The sequence below is a fragment of the Hemicordylus capensis genome, chromosome 2, assembly GCF_027244095.1.
Source record: "Hemicordylus capensis ecotype Gifberg chromosome 2, rHemCap1.1.pri, whole genome shotgun sequence".
NCBI lineage: Eukaryota > Metazoa > Chordata > Lepidosauria > Squamata > Cordylidae > Hemicordylus > Hemicordylus capensis.
In genome coordinates this window covers 163914681-163937738 of record NC_069658.1, presented here as the reverse complement: position 1 = coordinate 163937738, position 23058 = coordinate 163914681, and the positions used below count along the sequence as shown (strand labels likewise).

General features: G+C 43.9%; 1 protein-coding gene across 3 annotated transcripts in view; it reads left to right on the top strand.

The window, feature by feature from the left end:
- Nucleotides 1-23058, top strand: part of ATN1 (atrophin 1) — a 54447-nt gene that overhangs the window by 14519 nt on the left and 16870 nt on the right. Inside the window, exons 1-2 of one of the 3 annotated variants that reach the window (XM_053290780.1) lie at nt 3237-3554; nt 20019-20241. In XM_053290780.1, coding sequence (XP_053146755.1) covers nt 20164-20241 — 78 coding nt within the window. In that variant the 5' untranslated portion in view covers nt 3237-3554; nt 20019-20163. Of the gene's footprint in view, nt 1-3236; nt 3555-20018; nt 20242-23058 lie in introns of those variants that run through there. The other 2 variants (XM_053290781.1, XM_053290782.1) reach the window with 2 other exon arrangements.

Below are 23058 nucleotides of genomic sequence, written 5' to 3'. Positions count from 1 at the left end.
TGAGGGACCGCCTGCTCCCAAGGGTTGCTGCCCCTGACGAGGACATCTGAGGGGGCCCTGCTCTGGGTGCCGACAATGAGGGAGGCCAGGCTGTCGTGCACTCGGGACAGGGCCTTCTCTGTTGCTGCTCCTAGACTCTGGAATGCTCTCCCAGTGGCCATTCGTTCCTCGGACTCCATCACGGCTTTTAGAAAGCTTGTAAAGACTTGGCTTTTTACCCAGGCTTTTACATAATTTTACTGCGGCTTCTGTGTGTTTTTATCTGTTGTATTGTCTTTATGGCTGTTTTTATATGTTTTTAGCTTGATGTGTTTTATTGCTTTTTTATTGTATGTTTTAATTTTTGTAAACCGCCTTGGGGTTGTGTTTTTAATGAAAGGCGGCATAGAAATGTAAAAATAAATAAATAAAATAAAATAAATGATCACTTTTTTGCATAATAAATGTAGTCAATAGAAAATACATGCATTTGTTGTGCGGAATAGGGACATCTTCCCTCTAAGAAATACTTCTGTTGTTGGGAAAGTTGCATTTTCTTAGCCTTCAACTTGCAATGTCCTAGTAATGCAATTCTAGCACATCTGTTGCTTTTTGTGACTGAACAAGTCTCAAAATTGGAAAATGTAACTTAACAAGTCTCAGACCTATTGGAGAAACCTGTAATATTATTAGTGATGAGTGACACAGCATCTGACCCACATGGCTGCAGTATTCTGATATCTTTTTGATGGCTGGTAGCTAAATTCTTGAAGTTTGATTTGGTTAATATTAAGAGGTTAAGCACTCCCACCCCTATACCTAGAGGCGCATTTACCCCTGGAGGGTCTCCACACCTCCTGGGGCACCCCAAATCCTGTTTAGTCTGTCCTCGGTGGTGTGGTTTGTGCCTTCAAGAACCAACGTGTTAAAAAATAATGCTTAACTTGTGAGGGGTGGGGGCTCCAAAGACCTTTAGGTCCAGGCTCCAAAATTACCTAGGTGCACCTCTGCCTATAACCAGTTAATGTAGCCATTGGCGGTCAGGTGCCACCAAGTGACTAGATGACATCTAAAAAGCTAATCACATCCCACACCACAGCAATGCCTCCAATGTTGAAAGCTTTGTAGATCCATGCTTTAGAGTAATGCTTTGCTCTTTAGGAATGTATTTATTTTTGTTTAATCTATATAGTTGCTTGTTTCTAAGCTGTGCACTTTCCTTCTCAGAATGCACCTATTTGTGCATCAGCTCTCAATAGGCAACAAGCTATCATTCTCCCTGCAGCAAGGTTACCTACCCATCAAAGACCTCAGAACTGGCATGGGGCTTGTGCAAATATAGCACTAACAACAAAACTGAAGGGTGATGGTATAGTGTGTGGTATGAGTTTGCGTTGTGTGTTTTAGTGTTTTACTGATGCTTGTTTTAACTGGTGTTGTAGTTTTACCTAAAAAGCCATACTTTTTTATTATTATTATTATTATTATTATTATTATTATTATTATTATTATTAAAATAGTATAATAGCTGGCAGCGCAGGCCCAGGGCAACAGGCAGTCCAGGTGGCTGCCCAGTTGACATTCGAGAGCTCCAGGCTGATCAGGAAAACCTTCTAGGGAAGGCACAAAGCACCATCCCCTCACCTGCTCTCAGACCCTTTGGACAACAGAATCTGAAGTGTGTAGGCAATTGTGTCTTCTTCTCTCCAGCTCATTATAGCAACTGAAGTCCTGTTTCGCCCTCATGCCATAGAAGTGAATGGAGCAAAAATACTTTTTTCACTGGTATGTAGCAGAAAACAGGAGGTACAGTTGGGAAAACTTTTGAGTTCCTCCCTACTCAAGGCCCTGTTGTCTTATGGAGAGCCTCAAGTGGGGATAGCTGTGCCCCGCACCCATAGGGCTTTCCCCATAGCAGTCTCATCTCCGTTCGCTTTCATGCAATAGGGGCTGTGACTGTAAAAACTCTCGAGGAGGAAACACAATCCGTTAATGTATGCCTTTGGCACTTAGATTAACTATAGAACTAAACCGTAATAACAGAGCAAGGGCCAACTGAGGCTTGAATGGTGCCTCCTGGACACATAGCCGAATTAGCTCAGTGTAAGTCATCCTCCCCGCCCCGGATAGTGCGCGCCCATCTTTTCCTGCCAGCCATTCTCCTTCCAGCCGTGATGCCTCCATCCTTCGCCGTCCTCTTCTTCCCTCTCTTGTAAAGAACGGAGAGATTGCTCAGGAATCCCGTTCCTGCGGGATCCGATCCGTCTCTTCCTTCATTTTCTCTCTTTCCTAGATTCTGTTGCTCCTGAGTCTTGCCTTGCCAAAAAAAGCTTCAGGCATCTCCCATTCCTTTGTACTGGGGATTGAGAGGGGAGGAGAAATTGCAGGAAAGCTGGGAAAAGAAAGGAGGGGGGGGGAAGCAGAGGGACAGGGGCTTGCGGAGTGGGGGGAAGGGGAAAGGGAAGGAGCCAAGACCTCAACTCAAACCACAGCCATTTCTGAGTATCTGTAGCTCGCTGGAGACAGATTAATATTCTCCCCCATTTTGTTGTTCTCGCTCCCTTGCAAAATATTATCCCCCCTTTTGCCTGATCTCAGACAAAGGGGTTTCAGGGGGACTCCCTTTAAATCCCCCCTCTCAGATTTGTGAGTGGGAACGGGTAAGAGTAGTCCCCCCCCCTGAAAAAAGCCGGAAGATGTAGAACAGGAGGCTCGTGCAGTCAGTTCCGACTCTGTACTGGCATACTTGGAAGTAAGCCTCATTGAGTCCAATGGGATTTACTCCCAAGTAAATGTAGATAGGCTTGCAGCCTTCATGACACACCCACATACTTCTCCGTAACCAGCAGCACCACCCAAACCCTACTGTGCTCTGTCCGGGCTGTGCGCCATTCCAGCTCTTTATTGGAGGCGAAGGCCCAAGAGAAGACCCCCATCCTTCAGTCTTTGTAACCCCACTTCCCGGCCCCCGGCCCCTTCCATTTTTCGCCTGCGTTCCAGCCCTCGGTGTCTCCCTCCCTCTCGTACAGACATCTCCCCTCTCCCTCCACTGTCGCCTTTCTTTCTTTCTTTTTTTTTAAGCGTTATATAATGTGTCTCGACTCCTGCGCCCTCCCCATCATTTTTGCTTTAAGGCGCAAACATTTTTTCTGGCGAGCGGCGGGGGCAATCGATGCGCTCCTGTGAAGGGGGGGGCGGTTGGTGAGAGAGCTGCGGAGGGGGGGGGGAGGAGGAGGAGAGGGGGCTGCTTGTGCGTTCTGGGATCTTCGGAAATGGGAGGTGGCCAAGACAGCAGGCGGCGGGCGGGCGCAGCGATGGGCGAGCGCACGGGCGCGGGCGGCGGCGCCTGAACCCGGGGGCGCGGGGGACGGGCGGCGCGCCGCTGACAGACGCGACTCGAAGACTGGAGGGGGGACTCTGTTCTCCCGCCCCCCGGCTTTGAAGTCCCGGGGAGCAAAAGGAGGAGGGGGAGGGAGGGAAGGCGCTGCTGCTACTGCTACAGCTGGCTCTCCGATCCTCTTCTGCGCTCCTACGCCTTCATTCCCCCCTTCATTCGACCTCTTCTTCGGAGCCTGGTAAGTGAGAGCCCTGGCCGCCCCATCCTTCGCCTGTTTGGTATCAGTTCTCTACCCCATGGTTCGTGCATTCGTGGACCTGGTAGAGGGGGACGGCCATCCGTTCTGATTCTCTAGATATGAGGATTTGCGGGGGGAGGGGAGGAGGTGGGCGCGAAGAGGGAAAGAAGTGGTGGTGGGGGTGTCAGAAAACACGACCGATCGGGCTTAATTAACCCTGCTTGTGTGTGTCGGTGGGAATGTGTGTGTGTGTGTGTGTGTGTGGTCCCGGGAGGTCATGTTTTAAGACACACACACCCCTACCTGTGCTTAGTATATAAACGTCTCCCCTGTCCCCATAGAGCGCTCTGCGGAAGAGATACCCTCTTTAGAGAGCCCAGAAGAAATCTAACAAACAGCTCCGTAAAACAGCGACAGCCAACTCCGTGCATGCAATGGGGCCTCACAGAATGAGAAGCCTTCTTTCTGCCTGGTAGAACCTCAGGCTAGAGAACCCTGCGGTGCCATAGGACCTCAGAGAGAGAGAGAAAATCCCTTCCCCCAAGTTTCATTCCACCTTTACACCCAAGCTGCATTCTGCCCTATAGAAACCCCCGCACTGTCAGGCCCCATGGAATACACTCCTGTGGCCCTACGGATCCAGAGCCTTGCTATATCTTTCTAAGTGCCCTTTCTTTCTAAGAATGTTGGTCTAGCAGTTCTGCTCATAGGGTGCTGCTGGTGGTGGGGGCGGCGGCAGGGAAGATACCTGTTATGAAGGGCAAGATCGGCTATTTCATAAGCCCCCCCCAATATGTGATTTATCAAAATCCCAATGTCAGATACATGTATTTTGTGTAAATGAATGGAGTTTTAAATGAACAGAAGAGAGAGACACGACAGCATCATCCAAAACTGGGTATACATTTGTGTGCTTTTCTAGGAAGGTGGCTTACTCTTGGAGTTGAATGAGAGCAGGATGACCTCTCAAGTCCCTCCTCTTAGGGGAAGGTTTCTTAATTCATGGAACAGACGCTTCCCATAGGGCCCCAGTCCAGTAGAACTATATAAAACAGATTCTGCTGCTCCCTGAAGCCAATCCACCCACACCCTTGCATCCCTGCCCTTCAAACGCTTACTGAGTGCCCGCCCCACAAAAGAGATACTTTCCCAGCACCATGATAATACTTAGCGTGTATACCAGGTCTGCACAACTTTGGCTCTGCAGCTGCTTTTGGACTACATCTCCCATCATCCCCAGCCATGGTGGCCAATAAGGATTATGGGAATTGTAGTTCAATATCTGCCAGAGGGCCGAAGTTGTGTGGCCCTAATTTATACAGTGCTTTAGAGTATTCAGAGTCCTTCACAGACATCCCAGTCACCCTCATACTAGTCCTGAAGTAGCCCAGGTTCATTACTTCCATATTGCTGATGGGAAACTGAGGCAGCAAGAAATTTATTATTATTATTATTATTTTTACATTTATATCCCGCTCTTCCTCCAAGGAGCCCAGAGCGGTGTACTACATACTTGAGTTTCTCTTTCACAACAACCCTGTGAAGTAGGTTAGGCTGAGAGAGAAGTGATGGGCCCAGAGTCACCCAGCTAGTTTCATGGCTGAGTGGGGATTTGAACTCAGGTCTCCCCGGTCCTAGTCTAGCACTCTAACCACTACACCACGCTGGCTCTAAGGTCTAAGGTCACCTAGTGAGATCCTGGCTGAGGTGAAATTTGAATTGTGGGCTTTATGGCTCAGAAAAGCTTGCACTCTTATCCACTATACTACACAAGCAGATAGCTCAGTTGTGAAATACACACAGTAGATGCTACTGCTTCAGATAGGACCCTTTACTGTACAGACTCATAAGATAGTCACCTCACTGCTGCACAAAACCTCAGTGAAGAGACTCTCTGTCTCTCCCAGTCCACATCATCTTAGAAAATAGTCACTTGAATAAGAACAATCGTGACAACTCTAGCTGGGGGAGGCAGATCCTCTACTATATTATAGTTTGTATGCTTATCTCTTATACACATTGTGTATGCTTTCTATGTGTATCTATAGTATGTACATAATATGTATGAGTGGGAGAGAGATTGCTGGGGAAGACTGCTCTCCCTTCTTCCAGATTCCTTAATTACCAATTCTTCCCTCCTTTTCTTCATGAATCCTATTCCCCTCAGTATCCTGTCTCTCTCAGTAAGGAAAATAACATCAAGGCATCATTTGGGGAACCGTGGAGGCAAAAGAGGACATGAGATAGAGAGGAGGAGGGGGGAAAAGAAGGCATAGAGATGGCCCAACATATGTTGGTGCCTGAGGAGGCAGGAAATCTAAATTGTGCCCCTCTGTGATGGTAAAAATGTAACAAAGTAAAGCATTTACTATTTGCTGCCCTTGGGTGATCATCCAGAATCTGCCTCCCCTCTCCTAATGGTCTGCCCTAACCTGGGAAGGGAGAATTTCAGGAAATCTGTATAGGCGTGTTTGTGTGTGTGTGTGTGTGTGTGTGTGTGTGTGTGTGGCAGGGTAGGTGGGAAGCAATCTGGGGTGGAGGCAAGGCAAAGCAAATCCAGAATGCCCAATCCACCAGTTGTTGGATGGAAAACTAGGGGAAAGACTGGATTAATATGGTGTTATTGGGGTTCCAGGGGCAGCTGTTCATGAGGTTAATCAGTGGATTTTAAATGACCTTAATGTGTGGGAAAGAGATGGATCAGGCCCATGTGCACAAACCAGAAAGGAGTTCTGCACAAGTCTAATTGAAAAGAAGGAGCTGCTCTTGTGCAGTGCCTGTTCACCTCAACAGGGCTTGTGCAGGTGAACTTCCCAAGGCATTGTGTCCCATGTTTGTTAATGGGAGGAAGTAAGTTGCGTTTTGGAATTTTCCACCTTGAGTCTCAAAATGTCATGGTCTGCCCTAGTTTGATATTTTTGACTGTCTTCCTAGAATCCCCTGCTTTATGAAATAATCTTCTGCAGAGTGCCCAGGGTTACTTTTCTTACCGTTGGTAAGAAAAGCCCTTTATATCCCCTTCCAATTCTATCAGAAAAGTGTAGAAGAAATATTCAGGAATCACCAGTGCCCACCTTCAGGGAGTGAAACCAGGGCAATTAGAACCACGAAGCTTTGTTTGGCATCAGCTGCTTACTTCAGTTTTGTCTAAAAGAAAGGGTTTGAAGTACTCACCAGCATCCACTGAGGACAGGCCAGGAAGTAATCGGGCAGGCCAACACAGTTGGTGGCCTATCAAGCTGAACACAGCCTGCCCACCACTCCTATATGGTGACCCATTAGGGCCTCGATAAACCTTTTGGTTTTGTTTCCTGACTCACAGGGAGGGTGGAAAACAGGTGATAAGTTGTGCTGGCCTGAAGCTGTTTTGAATTAAGTTGTACAAACATGTTGCTTTCATACACTTATCAGCCAAGGGTCTGATTCAGGTGTAAATAATATCTATGGACCGTCTTAGTACTTTTTTCCCTGCCCCCTGGATGCATTATTCCAGGGGAAAGGTAAGAACATTGGTTGCAGAGAAGAGAGAGCTTTAGTTTGCCTACCCCAGCCTGGAAGAAGCCTCCGCAGAATGTTGAGCTGTTTTTGAGCACGGCCGTTATCATACTGTCGTCTCAGAACCATACGCACCCTCTCTTCTGCATTGTAGTGGCACCATTTGCCTTTGGGAATGTAGTTCCACAGAAGTTGACCCAATACCAGATTTCATGAGATTTATCTTTATCTTTTTCCTTTTTTGCCTAGAGACCAGTATTTGAAAAATGCATTGCAGTACTGTTGCAGAACTCTTATTTACTTTTTGGATATTTTTTAATTTGCTGCTACATCTATCAAGCTGTTATTTCATAGACTGTATTCTGGCCAGAGATACTTCTTGGTTTTCACATATTTTCTTCAACTTTACCTTCAGTAGTTGAGGAAATTGATGTGAGAGTTTTCGGACTGCAGGGTAGTATGGCATAGAGGTGGTGTAGCACAATAACTGGGATCTGGATCAGGGAGTCCCTGGTTGAATGTCTCCCCTACCATGAACTCATTAGGTGGTTTTAGGGAAACCGTTGTCTCATCCTCCACCCCATCTGCAATAAGGAGATAATAATATTCACCTACCTAATATTCACCTTACAGGGTTGTTGTAAAGACTGCAGCAAGATCATATTGGGTTGTTATTTAAAAGAAGGTTAGCTTGTGAACAGGGCCTTGTCATTGTTCATTTTAGGTTTTGTAGAGTGCCTTGTTTAATTGGTGCTTACATTGTTCTTGTTATTTATTAAGTACTTTGAATACTGGAAAGCATTAAACAAATGCCAAGTATGATGGTGGTGGTGGTGATGATGATGATCCTTTTTAAGATGTTGAAAACTGTTACTGAAGGAAGAAGGAGCACTATAAATGGCAGAATTATTTTATTATTATTATTTATTTGTAGCAGCTGACAGGCAGACCAGATTTACTCATGAGTAATCCCACTGAAATTAACATGGTAAATTAGACATAACTAACTTGTTAATTTCACTTGTACTACTCATGGGTAAATTTGGTCTGGCTGTCAGCTAGTGGTCCCTCTAATTTTTTTCACCTTTGTACAGAATGAGTTTTGTTCTGGGCGGCAGTATCAAGGCAGTGTGTGCACATGTGCATTCAGAGTGGGGCCTTCCTGATTCAACCTGAGCGGGATCTAAAATGAACTGAGAGGACATCCAAAAACTTGTGAGCACGTGCACATGCACTCACCTTAGAGGGAACAGTGTTGTCAGCTAACATTTTTTTATTCTGGCATAATCTGAATAGAATCCTCAACGTGGCTCACAAAGCAACATTAAAATGATAGTATTAGATTAACAGCAATCCTGTAAGCCACTGAAAAGAACTTAGCATATATCATAAATTAGACTGCAAGGTGTGACGTGTGTATTGTAGCCTGCCCATCTGAGAGATAGCTTAGGGTGGCAAATACGGTGTCCTGTAAGTACCCTGTGAGGTAGATTAATATCAGAGAGAAAGACTGTCTCAAAGTCATCAGTGAGCTTTATAAGTGAACTGGGTTTTTGAAAACCCATTTCATCCCAAACACACTTTGAAGAGTTTATAAATTGTAAAAAGGCTACATAAAAGAGTTTTAAAATAAAGAAGGCAACGAAACTTGGAACAAAGCCTCTTGTAAAGATCTAAGCACATGGGAAAGTTCTTATGGTCACAGAGCTTGGAGGCAAGGCAGAAAGAGACAGGTAGAGCAGGAATTGGTTTCAATGGAGACATGGGCAAAGCTCTTGTAGCTAAATCACTAGAAGAGCAGGTAACTACAGATTCACTTGCCAGCTCACCTCTAGCTCTCTGGTGAGCAGGACACCCAGCACCACACCGATCTCCTCATCAGAGTTCTCACTTCCACTGCCATTTTTGAGAAGGTAAGGGACAGCAGGGATCCTTTCTGAGCAATAGGAGAGGGTTCCCACTGTTTCTTACCTTCTTCATATCCTAGTGCAAATGAGAGAAGACCCTCTTCTCTCTTAAGCCCTCTGCCTGTGTGCTAGAAAGTATTTGAGGGAAAAGTGGGGATTGGTGTTGACCACAAATGACGGCTGGCTAGTGAGCTAAGCCTAAATTTGTGGATCCCAGTGGAGTATAGTTTGCTTCCCCATGAACTTGTGATTTGCCATAGAGTATGCTTGAATCTCCATTTTAAAACCACCTCCCAGAAGCTCATAGACCTGGAAGCTGATCTTCATGTCTTTATGCCCATTGAAATGTCTTGCAGAACATGGCCAGTGCAGACCAATTGAACTCACCGAAAAGTTGGTCTTACAACCTCTTGGGAACATCTGCCTGGCTTCACTCTGAGTTTCCTACATTTTGCTTTATTAATCATTCTATTTCCTTGTTGTGCTGGTTATAGACTGTAATAAACCTTGAATGGAGCTTTATAAATCTATTTTTGGGATTGAAGGGAACAGCACCAAATGCAGGAATCAAGGTGCATCTTTCCAGACCCATAAAAGCCATTGAATCCTGTCTGTAAACCTTCTGATAATGAGGACTGAAAAAGCTGGGATGGTTGTGGTGGGGGTGGTTTGCGTCTTCTGGCCATTTCTTCTCCAAATGCCAACACACAAAACTTGGCTTTTAGTTCCACCTGTGGTGAGTCTGCACAACTTCTTATACACCAAGTCAAATGAAATCTACCAGCCATGTATGGTGCCCATCAGAACTTGATAAACCTCCTGGTTTTGCTGCCTTCCTGGGGCTGCAGCATAGGGGATAGGATGCCATGCTCTTGGTAGGAACTAGTATGTGGCTGATGTGCTACAGCATGGGGAGAAACAAATTGTGCCAGTCTGATCTCTGGGTATGAGAAATGGGGGTGGGTTCCCTTCCCCACTCACCTTTGTTTTGTTTTGATTTCCTTTTATCACTTCTTTGATTTCCTTTTTATCACTTTCAAGGTATCTTAAGCACATAAGAACAGCCCTGCTGGATCAGGCCCAAGGCCTATCTAGTCCAGCATCCTGCTTGCCACAGGATGCTGGACTAGATAGGCCCACCAGATGCCTCTGGGAAGCCCACAGGCAAGAGTTGAGGGCAAGCCCTCTCTCCTCCTGTTCTCCCCTGCAACTGGTATTTGAAAGCATCCAGCCTCTGAGCCTGGAGGTGGCCTATAGCCATCAAGACTAGTAGCCATTGATAGTCCTGTGACTCCTGTCCTCTATGAATTGGTAAGAACATGATTCTCACTAAGGCCCAAAATGCATGTTGCAGAGGCAGAACTGTGTCTTCAATGGCAGGTTTGCCCCAGTCACCTCCAAAGTGGGTATGGGTGGGGGTTAATTTAAAGCACCACACGGGCAGGGCCTGTTAAACTCTCCCCCGCATCACTGAATTTCCATCTGCAGCCCAGAATACCTCCCCCCACTTCTTCCAACTCTTCTCCAGTACTTCTGATATTGCAACACAGCTGGGTGGTGAAAAGACTTCTTGAATGGACTGTGTGGAGGAAAGAGGGTTGGGTATGGATAAGCTTCAGCATCCCTTGGGCGCTTTAAATTGCAGCCCATTCTAGATGAGGTTGTGGAAGAGTATGAGTCTATCACTGTCACGAGCAATTTCGGTCTCAGACGCTAAGCTGCAGGTTTCTTCAGCCCATTAAATTAGATTTGCAGCCCATACCTGTGGACTACTACTGCATGAGCCCAGTAGGTTATAGGATAGGATCTGGTGGGAGGGTCTCCTTGCCTATTTCGGGAGGGAACAGTGTGAGGAGATTCCTGTGCTGGTGGCTGTGTCCTGCTGTTATCCTTGCACAGTTGCACTATGCAAGGGTAACCATGTTGTTTTGGTTGTGGTGAAGTGAAAAAGGCATTATCTCCTGTTCCATTTTATATGGCTTTTGAAATTGACAAAAACCTGTGACATCCCTTTCCTGTAGTAAGATTGGAGTAACTGGTCAAATATTGGTTTCTGCTTTAACCATGATTTGGTCAAAGTGAATACATGGGATTAGGCTGTCAAATTACTTATTATATGTTCCTTTTCAGTACAGGTGACCCTCATTATACACGGACTTCATACCCACGGTTTTGTGTATCTTAGGCACCCAGTTTCAGGCGAAATCTGCCTATCCGTGGTTTTGAGTGTCCGGAAATGACTTCCGATGTCATTTCTGGCTGCCATTTTCCAGTAGAGAGCCATTTTGTGGCATGCATATATATATGTTAAATTTATATACCGCCTTTCCAGGGCTGTAGCAAGGTTGTAGTGGGCCCAGAGACAAGATTTTAAAATGCCCTCCCCTCACTGAAGCTCAGCTCATGAAGTAAAGTAATCTTAAATGAGGCTGAATAGTGGTAACAAAAAGTATAGTAAAATGTCATTTAATGGTACTAGAGAAGGACATGCTGTTCTGGTAGCTCCAGGTCTTAACACGCACATCAATTTTGGAGGATGAATACAACTGAAGGAAGCCTGGGAGGGTGCGCAGCTGGGGGAGTCAGTCATGTGACTTGCCTCTGGGGGGTCCTGCAAGGCATCTGGGCCCCCAGACAACTGTCTCCCCTTGCCCTATTATAGTTATGCCCTTGCGCCTTTCGTTAAAATAATCCCAAGGCGGTTTACACAAAATTTTAAAAACAAGATTATAAAAATGACAGTTGTGGGGCATTACTGGAGACCTGAAGAATAAGGTACTGTCCTTTTCTTCTTTTATTTCTGATCTCTTCCCCCCTTGCTTTTTTGCCCTCCTCTTTTTTGGTTAGGAACCTAAGCCCGCAATTCCCAGTGACTGAAGGTTTAATTATTTGCAGTTTTCGTATTCATGCCTACAGACAAGAACAGAACCCCCACAAATGAGGGCCACAAGTGTTTGTTGTTCTGAATTCCATTTTTGTTTGCTGTCAGATTTGCAGCTCTTTTCAGTTTAGTAACATCTAGCTGTAAGTCCTGTATGAATGTGTGCAATCTCATGTATGTGTTTATAGCACAGAGATAGATAGATAGATAGATAGATAGATAGATAGATAGATAGATAGATAGATAGATTTGTGCAAGATGAAGTAATACTTACCTATTACCTGCATACACAGTCCTGCCTCTTAAATTAGCTGAGTGCACTACTCAGCATATTACACCAGAATATGCTGGGTGAAAGGTTTAAATAATTTTTTGTGGTATTTTTTAGAAGAAATGCTGAATATAATGATCATATTTTAACTGTTATTGTTCTTAACAGATTTTTAACACTCAATAATCAAGACCAATCATTTAAAAATGTCGTGCTGGCCAACAGAAGCAGAATATCTTTCTCAGATTCAGATTTACTATGTTTCAAATTTACTATGCCTTGTAATTATTCAATAAAATAAATGTTTGAAGTTGAAATCTTACAAATTTAAAGTTGTTCTTTGACTTCCCTTTTGCAAGCACATTAATTTAAAAAAAAATCAATGCCAGTAGAGAGCTTTTAATTTCTTGAGATTTCCCATGAGTCTAATCTACGCAAAATGGCCTTGCCCAGTCAACAACGGGCCTCACCTGTAGAATATTTCCAAGTGTGAAGGAAGCAGATTGGCAGATATTGCCAATTTACCATCTAAGCTCTAGAGCAGGGCTTTACAAATTCAGTCCTTCAGCTGTTTTGGGACTACAATCCCCATCATCCCCAGTTCAGTGGCCATAGTCAGGGATGATGATGATGAATTCAATTTCTATACCGCCCTTCCAAAAATGGCTCAGGGTGGTTTACACAGAGAAATAACAAACAAATAAGATGGCTCCCTGTCCCCAAAGGGCTCACAATCTAAAAAGAAACATAAGATAGACACCAGCAACAGTCACTGGAAGTACTGTGCTGGGGCGGATAGGGCCAGTTACTCTCCCCCTGCTAAATAAAGAGAATCACCGTGGTAAAAGGTGCCTCTTTGCCCTGTTAGCAATTATAAGAGATGTAGTCCAACATCTGCAGGAGGGCCAAAGTTGTGTAGGCCTGCTCCAGAGGAAAATTACATGGAGTCCCTACCCTTAATAGTTACTGCACTACATGTAGTTATGCTGCAGTTGCAACATATAGGGCACATGTGCATATTACTTGATTACTCAGAACTCGATGGCTCACAATTATATATTACTTCACTGCAAAGCATTGTGTTTGAGGCTCACAGTGTAACCCCTCTGTGCTGTTTGATCTTTGCTGGTTCATTCACATATGTGCTTATTGATTTATGATGCCCCCACCCTATCTGCAAGTGTGCCCCTGAACCAACACTGTAACATTTCTGGTTATGGGCCTATCAGTGGCTAGGTCGCTATTTGGTGTGATGGGAGAGGTTCTTCAAAATTATGGGTATGTTAGCTGGTTACAGGTGTTTTCCACCAGAGCTACAGAAAGGCAACTGTTTCTCTGCATTAGCTTTCAAATTTCAGGGCTTGTAGGGACCTCAAAGGGTAGGAATGATTCATGTCTCATTATGGCCACATTACATTTGCTACCAATGAGGACAGATAAAGCCAGATTCGCTGTGACTTGCAACTCGAGGTGTTAGGAACCAGGAGATGTTTTAATAGTTGGGAGTGAACAGCTTGTCACAAGGAGTCTGAGACTTTCTATATGGTCAGTTGGGCACAGAGCTCAATGATAGAGCATTTGACTGCCAATCAAGAGATCTCTCATTCAAAGAAAAACATGAGGGATGGGTTGGGTTTTTTTTTTTAACTCATGGAATTCATTGTCACAGAAGCCCTATTCAGACATTAAGCTGTATATGTGTACAGACCATCTGTATACACACAGACGTGTTTGTGTGTGGATAACTACTTGTGGCCCTTCAGATGTAAGTGCATTACTGGGTATGTGTTGAACATAATATGCAAATATGATGATACAGATCTGTATGTGTATGCACTATGGTACATGCACTGAACATACTGTGTGAACAGAGCTAAAATGTGACAGTGGGCTGCAGCTTAAATGGCTTTGAAAAGGATTAGGCAAGTGTATGAAGGGTAGGTCTACCAATCATTATTAGCTACTATAGCTAAAATGGGACATCCATGTACAGAGGAACTGTATGCTTCAGAATGCCAGAGACTGAGGGCAAACAGCAGCAGAAGACTATTAATTTACTTACTTACTTACATTCTTACCTACTTACATTCATTTATAGACCGCCCTGCCCAAAAGCTCTGGGTAGTGCATAACAATTCCCTTACTGCTCTATTTGTGAGCTTCCAGAGACATCTAGAAGGTGGTGGCTGATTAGATTATCAATAAGGGGCAGGTTCACACAGTGGCTGGCCATAGTGGAAGTGGGGAAAATGTTGGGGATATGTTGGGATGCAAGAGTGTGGTCTCCTAGCCTGGCAGGTATCTCTTGGCAGACGTGATGTCTGAACTCACCCAGGTCCAACCCCCGTGCTGTGTTATCCAACATTCTCCACCCAACTTCAGATGTACATTTGACAATGTCGGGTGAATGTCAGGAATCCATTGCAGGAACTGGAATGGGTGGGTTTAGACATGTCACACCTGCCAGGAGTGTGGTCTCTTGGGTCCCGACATACCCCAACATTCTCCTTGCTGCCAGACTGGCTGATGGCCATGTGACCCTGCCCATAGTGTCCTCCATGTGCATAGGCACTCTGTATGAAAAAGTAATAGCAATCTAGCACATGTTGCTTTACAGGGAATAAGGAGGCAGATCCCTGCCCTGAGGGGCTTACAATCTAGATGTCAACATAAAGGAAATGGAGGCATGGGTAAACAGGGGGAGGATATGTTGTTGTTTCAGTTACAAATGCTTCGGCATAGTTATCCTATTCAGCCTTGGCTCCAAAAACTAAAGAAGCCAATAACAATAGATGATGATGATGATGATGATGATGATGATGATGATGATGATGATTTCTTGTTTACACAGTTAGGTAGGTGTTATTGACTGGTTTGTTTTATACAGACATCGAGTCCTTCCCAAGGACCTCGGATGGCTGAATTTTATTATCAATATTGTTGTTGTTATTATAGATATTGTCTCAAAATATAGGCTGTTCCCAGTGAAGTTGCTTTTTGTAATTGGCTTATGGTGATTTCTGTGGCCCCTATGGTGTTGAGGTGCTCTTCAAGGTGTTTTGGAGTTGCACCCAGGGCGCCAGTTACTACTGGGATTATTTTGTCTTTTTCTGCCACAGCCTTTCAATTTCATTTTGTAAATCTTTGTATTTGGTGATTTTTTCTATTTCTTTTTCTTCTATTCTGCTATCACCTGGTATTGCTATGTCGATTATTTTAACTTGTTTTTCTTTCTTCTCGACTACAGTTATATCTGGTGTATTGTGTGGCAGATGTTTGTCTGTTTGTAGTCGAAAGTCCCATAATATTTTTGCATCTTCATTTTCTACAACTTAAATCATCATCATCATCTATTTACACACAGTCTACCAGATGTTATTTACTAGATTTGGTACTTTAATTATCGGGCCATTTCCAAGGGTCTAGGATAACTAAAGAAAAATTAGTATTCGTGCTGTTCCAAGTAGCGTCGTAGTATTCGTGTTGTCCCAAGTAGTGTGGCCTTCTGTAGCTGATGTGTTGTAATTTTATTGATGCCCAAGGTGTCAAGATGGTGTTCAAGTTCTTTTGGTACTGCACCAAGGGCAGAATAACAACAACAACAACAACAACAACATCAATAATGCCACCTTTGTAAAGAAGCAGATGAAACAGTGGACCACCTAATCAGCTGTTGTAAAAAGATTGCACAGACTGACTACAAACAAAGGCATGACAAGGTAGCAGGGATGATACACTGGAACATCTGCAAAAAATACAAGCTACCTGTAGCCAAAAATTGGTGGGACCATAAAATTGAAAAAGTTGAAGAAAATGAAGATGTAAAAATATTATGGGACTTCCGACTACAAACAGACAAACATCTGCCACACAATACACCAGATATAACTGTAGTCGAGAAGAAAGAAAAACAAGTCAAAATAATCGACATAGCAATACCAGGGGATAGCAGAATAGAAGGAAAAGAAATGGAAAAAAATCACAAAATATAAAGATCTACAAATTTAAACTGAAAGTCTGTGACCGAAGAAGACCAAAATAATCCCAGTTGTGATTGGTGCCCTGGGTGCAGTTCCAAAAGACCTTGAAGAGCACCTCAACACTATAGGGGCCACAGAAATCACCATCAGCCAATTACAAAAAGCAACTTTACTGGTAACAGCCTATATTCTGCGACGATATCTATAACAACAGCAACAACATTGACAATAAAATTCAGCCATCCCAGGTCCTTGGGAAGGACTCGATGTCTGGATAAAACAAACCAGTCAATAACACCTGTCTGACTATGTAAATAAATAAATAAATAAAAATAATAGTAATAGTAATAATAATAATAATAATAATAATAATAATAATAATATAAATAAAATAAATATATGTGTGAAGTGCCTAAGAATATTTTGGCTAATGCTTTTCAATTGTAGCTATTTAATAGTAATAATAACAATGTATAAAGCATGTAAAGTTTTTGTACACACATTCTTTCTGTGATCTTTACAGAAGCCAGTATGGAGTAGTAGTTAGAATGCTGGGCTAGGACTGGGGAGGTTCAAATCCCCATTCAGCCATGAAACTCATTGGGTGACTCTGGGCCAGTCACTTCTCTCTCAGCCTAACCTACCTCACAGTGTTCTTGTTGTGAGGATAAATAACTGTGTACACAGCTCTGGGTTCCTTGGAGAAAGATCCAGATATAAATGTTTAAAGAAAAGAAAAGAAAAGCCCTTTCAGGTAGACCAATATCATCCTCATCTTGCAAATGAGAGTCTGAGAAAACATGCAGAGAACATGGCTTGACTAAGACCTCCTAGCAGAGACATGAAGCCAGGGACTTCACTGCTCCCAGCTCACCTTCTCAGTCACTATACTACAGGTCTCCACAAAACGGTATCCGTTGTTTTTCCACCATGCCTATGGGTTCCTTAGGGACACTTGAATTTCTGCTTAACGCTAAAGTAACGTTTCACAGTCTGGGAGCACACCAACTGTCATGAGAACCACACACTAACCTTGGCACTTGCATACTCCCTAATTCAGGGATGACCAACCGGAGACTCGGGATGGTGGGAGTTGTAGTACAAGAGCTAGGGAGCCTCAGGTTGGCCACCCTGCCCTATTGTGGCACCAGTACTAACGTCCACAGGAAGGGCATTAGGTGCCTCTCCTTTTACACTGTAGTAAAAAGTCCTATAATTCCAAAGGGAAATCCTGTCAAACAGATAGATGCTTTGTAATGCGTCACAGAAGACTTTGAAGCCTCAACCTGGCATTCCAAAATAGCTGGAAATGAGCTTAATACTGCCTAAAACCATATTTCCCCCTTAGCTTTGGTGCAAGAAGGGAGTTAAGGTTGGGAATGCAAAAACATTCATGAAAAGTGTCCCCCACTCCGCCCCCTCTTCTGGCTCAATACATCAACAGGAAGTGTTTCATACCTGGCTTCTAGTTCATTTCTCCTCTGGAATGGAGGGGGTGCATTCACATGTCGACCAAATTTACCCCGAAGTCCCTGTGAGCTATCAGGGAGCACTTCACACATTTCGAGGTTTTCATCATGCATTATAGTGTAGCCTGATTTATATTCAGGGGAAAAAAATCCACTTTTTGCATCATTTTGGAAGGCAACTTTGAACTCACAGTAAAGCCTCGCAGAAAAAAGCCTCCCTCATGGTAAAGTCTGCTGTCTGGAAAGCTCCAGGAGCTTCTCATTCTTGCATAACCCATCACATTTTGTCTGTTTTCATCTCTCATACTGGTCCAGTTCATTATCTTAGTTTTTCTAACCTAAAGAGTTGGCACTTTCTTCCTGTCCCAATTTGCATTCTTTCAGGCACTGGATATTAATAGATCTGGCTTTTCAGCACAAGCCAGTGAGGCGTTCTCTTGCATGAGCCCTCATTGGTTTGGGTGGGTTAGGTTGGCAGAGGTGGCTGCCCCTAATTGCCCCGCCCCCTTGCATCTGACATCAGATGCAGGGTGTGTGGCTTGGGGCATGCACACACTTCATGCGTGCAGTGGGAAAAACATGGAGGCCCCCTGGCCACATGTCCCCCAGCCACCAGGAAGCTTGCTGTGCCACTGATGTGAAATCAGATCACAACCAGACCATCAGGAAAATTTGAGGGGAAATTGATGCAAATTTTATGCAAATGGGGGATTTGCATGGGAAATTTCCCACAATTTTGTTCCATTTCAAACCCCACCCCCCAAAAAACCCACAACCCTGGCCACTGAGCTCTTATGCAGTTCCCGTTCATTTCAATGGGGCTTGTTCTGGAGAATTTTCCGCTGGATGGTGCCCTTTGCCTGCTGGATTGCTCTCGAGGTCCCATGAGATTCTCAATATTAGGGACCATATTTAATACAATTTAAATTAGTAATAATTTGATTTTAAAAATGATTTCTCTCTAGGCTTAGTCTTCTCTTCTTCAGGCTAAACATACCTAGTTCTTTAAGCCTTTCCTCACAGGACTTGTTTTCCAGACCCTTGACCATTTTTGTTGCTCTCTTCTGAACCTGTTCCAGTTCATCTACATCCTTCTCAGTATGCTGTCTAAAACTGGACACTACTCCAAATGACTACTATGGAATGAAGTGGAGCTATCACTTCTCATGACTTGGAAACCATGGTTCCTTTAATGTAGCCTAACATTGCATTTGTCTTTTTTGTGGCTGTATTGCACTGCTGACATATTCAGCTTGTGATGGGCTGCAATGTTGAGATCCTTTTAACATGTATTACTGCCAAGACAGGTATCCCTCATCCTCTTCCTGTGCACTGGATTTTGTATTTTTTGCTTAAGTGCACAAGTTTGCATTTGTTTTTGCTGAATTTCAATTTGTTAGTTTTAACTCTGTTTTCCATTCGATCAAGGTCGTTTTGAACTTTATTTTTGTCTTCTGAGGTGTTAGCTATCCCTCCTAGTTTTGATGAGAATTCCCTCCACCCTTCATCTAAATCACTGATAAAATGCTGAGGAGCGCTGGTCCTGTGGTTCCACATTCAACACTTCCCTCCATTTTGATGAGGCACCAGTGATGAACGCTCTTTGAGCACAGTTTTCCAATTAGTTGTGAGTCTATCTGCCATTATAATCATCCTAGCCCATATTTGACCAGTTTGCTAACCAAAATACTATGGGGAAATTTGCCAGATCTTTTGCTGAAATAAAGATAAATTACGTCTACAGAATTCTTATAATCCACTAAACAACAAACAGACACACAGACAATTTGTCTGACAGGATTTATTCTTGAAAATTCCATGTTGGCTTCTGATAATCAATGCATTGTTATCAAGATGCTTATAAACTGATTGCTTTATCATGTCTTCCAGTATCCCCTGGTATTGAAATCAAACTGACTGGCCTATAGTTTCCCAGATCTACTCCCAACCCCATTTTAAAGACCAGGACAACATTAGCCTGTGTATAGAATCCAGTCTTGTAATAGCTCACCCATTCACTAGGATTTCTCAAAAGCAATAGACAGAGGTTCTGAGGATACATCAGTAATTACTTTTAGTACGCTAGGATGTAATTGATCCAGCTTGAAACTCATTTAAGGTAGATAGGTGTTTCCTGATCAACTCAATCTTTAACTGGAAAAAACTGGAGACGGTGAGTATAAATTAAAAAAATAAAAGTATAGACTACTTTCTCTCCACTGCTGCAGGAATAACTGTGGATAACTCTTGGTAATTTCTATTGATCAGCTTTATTATGCTATTCTGTAACATTTGCATTGGTTGGATTTTACTTATGCATTTGTTGGATTTAAAATATACTCAAGTTATTATCGGTGCATTCACTGAAAGGGGCTGAAGATTAGTATGGGGAAAAGTTTAACTTGCACACAAGCACTTCCAGAGCTCTTATTTTCCCCACTAACTAAATTCTCTGTTTTAGAATTTGCCAGGAGCCCATAGCGTATGTGGATAAAGTTCTCCCTACTTCCTGCTGCACTTTTCTTCAGTGAAGTGAAGTTTGTGTGTTTCCTTGAGTCTCACACCTCAGTCCCCAAGGAACAGTGTGGGGGAAGGTATAAAAGTTAATGTTTTCATCCACCCGGACAAAGGAGAATGGGGACCCTACACCCAAAAGAATGAAGACTCGACAGAATAAGGACTCTGTAAGTGGTGCAGCGGGGAAATGCTTGACTAACAAGCAGAAGGTTGCTGGTTCGAATCCCCGCTGGTATGCTTCCCAGACTATGGGAAACACCTATATCAGACAACAGCGATATAGGAAGATGCTGAAAGGCATCATCTCAGACTGCGCAGGAGGAGGCAATGGTAAACCCCTCCTGTATTCTACCACAGAAAACCACAGGGCTCTGTGGGCGCCAGGAGTCGACACCAACTTGACGGCACACTTTAGAAGAGGGAGAGGCAAAAGCAAAATAAGAGAGGGTTGAGAAAGGAGGAGACCCTGGTGTCAGAAGTGAGGTCTATGACCAGAACAGGGAAAGGTACCTGAGAATGGCATTAGAAGAAGCGTGGTGCGTATTTTGGGACAATGAGGAAGTACAGATTTGGAATGAAGGGGGGATCTATAGGGAAGACTTGGAGGACGTTGGCAATTTTAAAAGAGATTTCTAGATATAAATAGTCACAACTCTCCCAATGACTTCTCAGATCTCTTTCCAGCACAAGCTCTGATTCTCTCTGACTGTGACAGCAACTTGCACTCCTTGAACTCCTTCACTTGAACTCTCTTCAGCTCTCCAACTTGCACTAAAACTCTGCTGAAGGCAGCCTCCTTATGTTCTCTTTTCCCCTCCAAATGTTTTCAAACAAACCAATCAAGAGAACTCAAGTTCCCTCCATTATTTTAAGACATACCCAATCAAATCAAACCTCTCTTCCCTCTAAAATTAAATCAGTACAATTCTCCTCCAAAACCAAACTGTAGAACAGGAGCTGTGAACTTTTGACTGCTGCACAGCTTTTTAACACAGGGAGTAAGCAAAGCAATTGCAATACAGAAATCCTATATACAAAAAGAGAAGGTTCAGGCCTCATTCCTCCACAACGTGTCTGCCATAGGAGCCTCTGTGCATTGAAGAAGATTCTGGAGCATGTTCTGGGACACTAGAGATGTGCAGAACCAGCTTGGAGAGCTGCGGGTGGGGATCAGTTCCCTTAAAAACCAGATAACCAGGTCCTTACTTGCTCCTTCACCACCCCACCTCTTTTCTGGGACACTAGGGACACTTTCTGGCCACATATGGCTGCAGTGCTGCTCCCAGCATCCTATGCACAGGACCGGCATGCACATGGCCATCATGCATGAAGTAGATGCCATGTGCGTGCTGATGCCACATGCAGGCTGCTGGGAGCAGTGCCACAGCCACACACAGCCTTTTGGAAAGTGAGCGCTATGCCTGGTAAAGTGGTGGGGCAGAGGAGGAGCAGGTAAGGACCTGGTTACCTGGTTTTTAAAGGAACCAATCCCCGCCCCACTGAACTAGTTTGGATACGGGTGCCTGAGCCATTTCGACACTTCCCTGAGGAGGCGCCAAACTGGTTTGGGCACATTCCTATAGAACACACATTTTGTTCAGGCATGGCATTTCCCTCCACAATCTCTAAGCAGGCACCCCTGCAGCTGAACATTGCAGATAATTAATAGAGTTGGGCAAGCCATTTTTTCAAGAAAGCTTACCACCATTACTGCTCTTCTCATTGAGCTTACCACCATTACTGGTCTTCCTAATGAGCTTCCAAGTTACCCCAGGGTTTTCCAGAATTGTTTGAAAACTACTGGTTTAATTGATCACTCTACTGATTTAAGGTAGTTAGAGTTTGCTGCCATAGGGAGGAATGCATCCCTTTGATTACTCTAAAGCAGGCCTGTACAACTTGTGGTGCATAAACCCAAACACAGTTCATCTGTGGCCTGCCAGATGCTTGATATATCCCTTTGTCTTTGCAGTCCCTAGGTGGCAGGCAGCAAAACTGTGGGCTTATGGAGTCTCTTATGAGCCATCATACATGGATAGCTGGCTGTGCTCACTTGGTGGATCACCAGTTGCCTTTCACTGATGCAGGGAAAGGGAAGTACAGGACACCAATAAAGTCTTTCTCTCACTTGGGGTCAGTGAAAAAATGTGGAGAGGAAATGGTGGTTTGCAAGAGAGTAGGATAGATTGTATTTGTTTAATAAAACTGGAGGCACAGAATCCCATAGAGAATTTTTAAAAAACCAAATATTTGACATAAAGCTTTTTAAATTAATGGCTTACATTCTGCGCAACATTAATAGGGTGGCAGAGAGCAGCATGTCTGCAAAGATGAACCTCAGCCCAGAGTGTTGAGCAGGCAAACGTGTAAACCGCCCAGAGCCATTTTTGGAAGGGCGATATAGAAATTGAATAAATAAATAAATAAATGTGCATGGAGGGAGTAATTTCTGCCACTCTCTTCTCCTTCTAAAAGATCTTCTGGGCTTCAGAAGTATGTCTTAGAGGGCCGCACAGCCCTCAGGGACATACTTCTGAAGCTCAAAAGGGCTTGTGGAGGGATGAGAGAGCAGCAAAAATCACTCCCCCCCTCCCTCCATGTGCCTTTGCTTGCTCGGCAATGCTCTGGGCTGAGCTCTAAAATCGCATCTTTGCACCCACACTCTCTGACGCCCTACTAACGCTGCACAGAATGTGAGCCACTCTTATAATAATTTAATAGTTAAGTCTAACTTTCCTGTCCTTATTTGCCTTTATCTGAAAAGATTACCTCAGACTGACAGATATTTGTGGGGGCAGACTCAAACCAGGCTAGGAACCTGATTGCAATGTTGCATCTAGAGACTGCAATACAAGGTGTTGAGATTTTTTAAAAAGCAAACAAATCGTGTGAATCAGCCCTGAGGAACATTGTCAGAGCAGTGAGGTGGTGGAGCCAGAATTGGAGAAACAACAAGAAGAAGTTAAGCAGTTGCTCTAAATAAT